Here is a 6,056-nt window from a genome sequence, read left to right as displayed (position 1 = left end):
ATTTTACTGTCCGGCATTCCGATTTTTTACGGTCCGGTGTGGCATGAAAAAACCGATGAATTGCTTGTGCACCTGTCCGTCTTTACTCGGATCAGTGCGGTACAGTTCAAGGAAGTTTGGCGGTATAATGCTATCATAAATGATTGTTTTTGCATTTTACAAGAAACGAGTAAAAAATATAGAAGGTGAAATATTATATTACTTCGTTATAATAAAAAGTAAAGTTCCGTAATAGATTTAAATAAAATGCGTGTTTCACTTATTTATTTTAATCGGTGACGAGGAGCTAAAGCTATTTCCACTTGAACTTTAACTTACCAACACTTACTTAGATAATAATTATAGGTCAATGCTTGGTCAATGTATATAAAAATAACAATACCGACTTGCCAGCTAAATGAAAGTAAAACGCCCTTAGACGACGTTGAGCTCACGACACTGTTAATTTTAAGTTGGTAGGTACTGTAATAATAAAATTATTTGAAATTAAAGATTCATCATCATTAAACTTTTCCGTATATAATATGTATATAGAGGAGGCTTAAGAGGAGGTAAGTGTGAATATGCCTTCAGGAATCTTTTTTTCAGTTCTAAGCACGAATAATATTTGAATTTGTAGCGTTATCGATACGAGGCTTATGTACCGGGCTTAGGTACCGGGAGAAATGAAGATGATAATACAAAAAAAAATAGTGATTTGGCCCAGCAAAAATTTTGTAGGCTCTCCCTACGAATTTTAGTATTATTCGTGCTCGCCCCACTCCTCTTATTTCATGCAAGACATTGTTTCGATGTCTACTTCAATCAACACTTGAATAGTGGCCACAAAGTGGCCAGTAAACGACGCATTTATCGTCAAATGACAAAAGCATAAAAAATAAATAAATATTCGATTGTTGGATAGTTCTGAAATTTTCGTAGAATATAGTGTTTAATTTTCATCGTAATGCGATTATTGCAATTTATGATTACGTCAATACCTAGCTGTAATATTTTATTTAATTGTAATTTTCGATTCAGTTCATTGGGGTATTTTTAAACGATCGCTAGGTACATTAAAATAATATGTTATCAATGATTATACAGCAAGTTTCAAACGCTTCTTCGTATAAAGTAAGGTTCTACTCATACTATAACGAGAAAGCAACTATATCGATACATATTAGGTATCGTATAAAATGCAGCCTCACCAAAACATGTGCCGAGAACATCTAGAAGGCAGCTCACGAGAATCCAGAGGCGGCACTGTATGTTCTACAAGCTACGACCACATCTCTGTTACCTAGTTACTCTATGTCCGTAACCATGGCAACGGCTAAACAACAAAGCTTTTGCGCGTGAACGCGACTGTTACATATTATTTTAATTAGTAATTAGTGTGATAAAAAGCTATGGATTTTTCCGAAGGCAGTGAACGTAGCGGGGTACGGCGACCGGACGCGCCTCGGCCCGTGTCCAGACGAGGGTTCAGGGAATATACGAATAGTGGATCTGTTGTTTCGAGGTAGGTATTATACTTTACATGTCATAAATTTATCCACGAAATTCATATGTATTTCTTTAGAAGTATTTATGAATAGTCTTATATTTATATTTGAGTAAATACTCGTTAAAATATAATGTACTTAGATAGGAACTTCTACTCCAGTGTTCTAACAAATAATGTTATATCTACCAATACCAGGTAGATAGGTGCTTGACTTTGGATTCTAGACTACTTTATTTCTCATTGTCATATTTTAGGGAAGAATATGGAATTTTCAATATTAATCTATTAATAGAGTGAAATATGTTTCCTTGATAATTGTGATTTATATCATACATATTATTATACATTTTTTATATTACTTTAAATATCGTTACTTGAAATATCTACCTAACTAGGTATTTACTTTATTTGACGAACAATTTCAAGTATGTATTAATATACGGAAACAGCTAATCTTTTTTGTTGCGTTTTTTAAACTAAGTTATTTAAACTTATAAGTGATAAGAAAACAATGCAAGAAACACGTACAAATACCACTAATAATAATTTATTTATTACCTTAGAAATAACCATCCTCAATTTTTTTATTTGAATCTAAGGAAAATAATTCGCAGAGCTGTTTTCAATTACTTATAGCATTAGGTATGTACCAACTCTTATTTCCTATGTGGAGATAGCTATAAAAACAGGTAAAATACATAGGTACCTATGTCACACAGGAATTAAAAGAAATGTGTGTGCTTTGCATTCAAATAATTCTCAAATAGTAGTAGTAGTGGCCTGGCGATCCCCCGAAATGCGGACGACAAAATCGAAAAACATTGAAGATTTAACGATCTGGTCAAACTATGTTGGCCACATCATGAAATGCGACCATTTCACGAAATGATCGATCATTTCATGAAATGTGCAAATCTACGATATGGCCACGACATATCCATTAAGAAAATGTAGGTACAAGTGCCTAATGCAAACGTAAACAAAACGAATAAACTAGCATTAGGTATATAGGCCAAAGTATCTTCAAAATCGATCGCTAATTTATTAATTTACCAATTACAACCAAAGTTTTAAAAATAATAGTTTTTCGAATTAAAAGATCTTGCTATAATGTAGACAGTAAAGTCAATTGGTATTATTATTAGCCGGAGTGGTACAATGCGTCCTACGTCCGCGTACCGTGGTGGTACCGCCCGGCTGTCAACAGCGGGCTTCGGGCCGGCACCGCCCACCGCCAGCCGACAGCCCACCGCGCTGACGGGCATCTCTATGGTAAGTAATATACTATACTAGAATGTTTTAGGAATTTTTCAAATTCGTACAGATCGTGATCACAAATCTAACACTGTTAGTTCTGACGCCTAATCTCTGCGAATTTGTTGGTCAGATGTAAGCAGCATCGAACTTAATTATGAATTGATAGAAATATATAGAATTGATATAAAGATATGAAATTATTGATAGAAATGGTTGTAATTTTTTTATTTAGTCCTCATGTTTTAATCCTGTTACCAACCAATAAATTAAAGGTGCTGGTATTATCAATATTTTACGTTTCTACGTCATAAATGTGTGCTAAATTTCATTGTAATCGGTTATCGATCGGTAGTAGTATTTGCGTGAAAGAGTAACAAACACACACACACACACATTCATCCCCACAAACTTTCGCATTTATAATATTATTAGTAGGATTACATTCCAGATCGACAGACCAATAACGCAACAAGGCATATCGGGTCTACGTACAGGCACCGCCAGAGGGTTCCGCACCCGCCAACTCCAAGACAAGCGATACTGGGAGGAACTAATGCATGTAAAGGTGCGAGAGATGAAAGCGGAGATAGCAAGGTTGTCTGAGAGGGCAGAGGCGGGGGAACGGGAGAGGTCTGCTAAGAAACATTATGAGAAGAGGGTGCGCGAGTTGGCTAAGGAGTTGACAGGTTTGTGGTCATTATATTTTGCCTCTGTTTTGTATGGGAACTAATATAAAACTTTAACAAGTATTATTTCAGATTTGCAAGGGCGATTAGCCGATTACAATACGGCAATAAGAATTGCAAATGGTGAAACGACTAAACAATCAGTCGAAGAACAGACGAAGGAACTCGAAAGAAACAACAAAAAATTACAAGAGGAAGTTGAATTAGTCTTTTTAGAAAAACAGCGAAAGGAAAATCAACTAAGACAGCTTAGAGAACAAATGGACAAGGTAAGAAAAATAATTCATTTAAATTTTAATATTTGGTTGATAATTATAACAAAAACTGTTTCAGGAGCAATCTGCACTGTCACAAATTTTAACAGAAATGACCCAAGAGCAGAAAGATCAATACAACGAATTAAATTCTGCAGCTTTTGCGTTGAGAGAGGAAGTAGAACAAGCAAGATCTCAAATAGACCATTTGAGCAAAGAAAAGGAAGAGTTTTACAAGGAAATATCTTCATCTCAGGTAAAATTAAACAAAAATAATACTTAAGAAATACAAGGTTTAAATTTAATTTCATCTTTTATACCTATTCCCTTATTTTGATTTCAGTTAAAAATGCATCTCCTGGAGTTACACAAACGATTAGCAGCTGCTGAAGAGAAACGTGATAATTTGAAGAATGAAATTAATAATCGTCTTGACCCACAAGAAGAACGCGAAAAATTGCTGTTACAAGTAAAATATACAGAATTTATTTAAAAATATTTTCTTTATTATCAAAATATTACTAAATACTAAACGGATGAAAAATTTTAGGTACGTGAAGATAACGCTGCTATAGCATCTCTAGACAACAATGCAGCCAGTCTGAAGCAACAAATAAAAAAAGTGCAAGAATTGATTGAACAAGCAGAACAAGTACACAAACATTAATTTATTCATACTTAATATTAATTCACACTATTAAGATATTAAGCGATTTCATTGTTGTAGGATTTGGAGGAAGGAAATTCGGAAAGACACCAAAAGTACCGAGAACTTAAAAAGAGAGAAGAAACCATGGATGCTTTTCTGACAACGTACGAAGAAAACGTTAAAAAAGAAACGGAGAAAATAGAACAACTAGAGAAGGATATAGTTTTCGCGCTAGAACATAGTAGTTCCAATATAGATCTGGATCTAAGCGAGATAGACAATCTTAAACAGAAAGAGGGTTATACCTCCACTTATGATGACAGCAAGAAAACTATTGAAATGCTTACTAAGGATTATGAAAGATTTCAAGCTAATTTAAAAAAGGTTGAAATAAAATTTGTTTTGAATCGTTATAGTATACAAAAAGAAATATTATGATGGAGTGTTAGTTGCATACTCCTCTAAAAATGGCTTGAACGATTTTTATGGAATTATAATATTCGTGTTCTGACAGAATAAAATTTGTTAGATGAGCTATCAAGCTATAGTAATTCTTTAAAATGGGTCAGGGGTCTACAATGTCATTGCAATTATACATTAACTTGGATTATTTTCGTAGTTTATATTTTGTGCTAGGTATATATTACTCTGACACAATCAATGGAAATAAGTGGTATTTTATCAAATAAATTTTTTTTATAGGCTGAGGCGACACGTGAGCGCCTTGCTACAGAACTGCAAACATTGCCAGAAAAAACACAAGTCATGAAGGAAGAGCTTGTCACATTGTCGGATTTAGAAAAGCTTAGAGATGAAGGTTAGTAGCAAAGAGCAGACTTTAGTTTTGAATCAGTAATACATACTCAGAAAATTAAGAAGGCATTAGTTGATAAAAGTAGCGTATCATTATTAAAGATAGTTTAACTAGATATAAAAATCTAGTCTTTTCATTCATAGGAAATTACTAGTTCTTTCTCAATTGCATATGGCTACATATAAAATAATTCAATAAATTGTTTTAATTGTTAAAGGTGAAGAACAAAAGAAAGCCTTGGAGAGTGAGTTAAATCAATTGAAAGAAAAGTTAGCGCCTACAGAGAGCGCTGTTGTCGAAGCGTCTAAAAAATTAAAGAAATTGCAAGTAAGTATTATACAATTTCAAAGCATTAAAAGTAAAATATGGAATAGGATATTTGGTTTATTTAAGGAACCATTTTTTTGCTTTAGCCTATAGTTCTATGCAAAAATTGATAATTTTTTTTCAAGAATAACATTAATTGTAAAGCCGATAATCATTTGTCGAAATATTAATCTCAATCATAATAATTATAAAAAGTTCCTATTTAACGATAAATTATATTTACAGGCAAGTCTTGATGGAAACGAAATGTATGCAAAACTGAACAATTTAGAGGAACAATTAGCGCAACTAGAAAATAGAAAGACTATATTGGAAGAAGATATTGCATCAATTACACTGAAAGCTGATTACGAACCTTTGAAGAAGGAGGCTATGGGCGAACTAGCTTTGTTAAATAAAAAGATTATTGCAGATTTGAATAATAAAGCGTTTTAAATTTAATTAAACTGTGTGTTATATTACTTCGTTATAATTAGTAATTGTATTGGAAGACCTTCATTATTTTATTTTAGTAGTATTAAGTTGTTTCACTATGATCATATTATGCAATTTGAGTATGTCTGTACATGGAGAAAAAATA

At 33.0% G+C, this 6,056-nt stretch overlaps 1 protein-coding gene across 1 annotated transcript; it reads left to right on the top strand.

Moving 5' to 3' along the window:
• Positions 1-1,325: 1,325 nt before the first annotated feature.
• On the top strand, positions 1,326-6,042 carry LOC149488013 (intraflagellar transport protein 74 homolog). The gene is made up of 11 exons (XM_089695929.1): positions 1,326-1,504; positions 2,635-2,761; positions 3,195-3,432; positions 3,505-3,701; positions 3,766-3,942; positions 4,030-4,155; positions 4,237-4,338; positions 4,414-4,719; positions 5,038-5,152; positions 5,367-5,476; positions 5,702-6,042. The coding sequence occupies exons 1-11, from the start codon at positions 1,392-1,394 to the stop codon at positions 5,909-5,911; spliced, it is 1,821 nt and encodes a 606-aa protein (XP_089552055.1). The 5' UTR covers positions 1,326-1,391; the 3' UTR covers positions 5,912-6,042.
• Positions 6,043-6,056: the final 14 nt, after the last annotated feature.

This window comes from Colias philodice, chromosome 6 (genome assembly GCF_061535455.1).
Source record: "Colias philodice isolate Cphi_HAF_F1 chromosome 6, ilColPhil1 Martin Lab GWU primary, whole genome shotgun sequence".
Classification (NCBI taxonomy): domain Eukaryota; kingdom Metazoa; phylum Arthropoda; class Insecta; order Lepidoptera; family Pieridae; genus Colias; species Colias philodice.
This window is presented reverse-complemented; position numbering and strand designations above follow the sequence as displayed.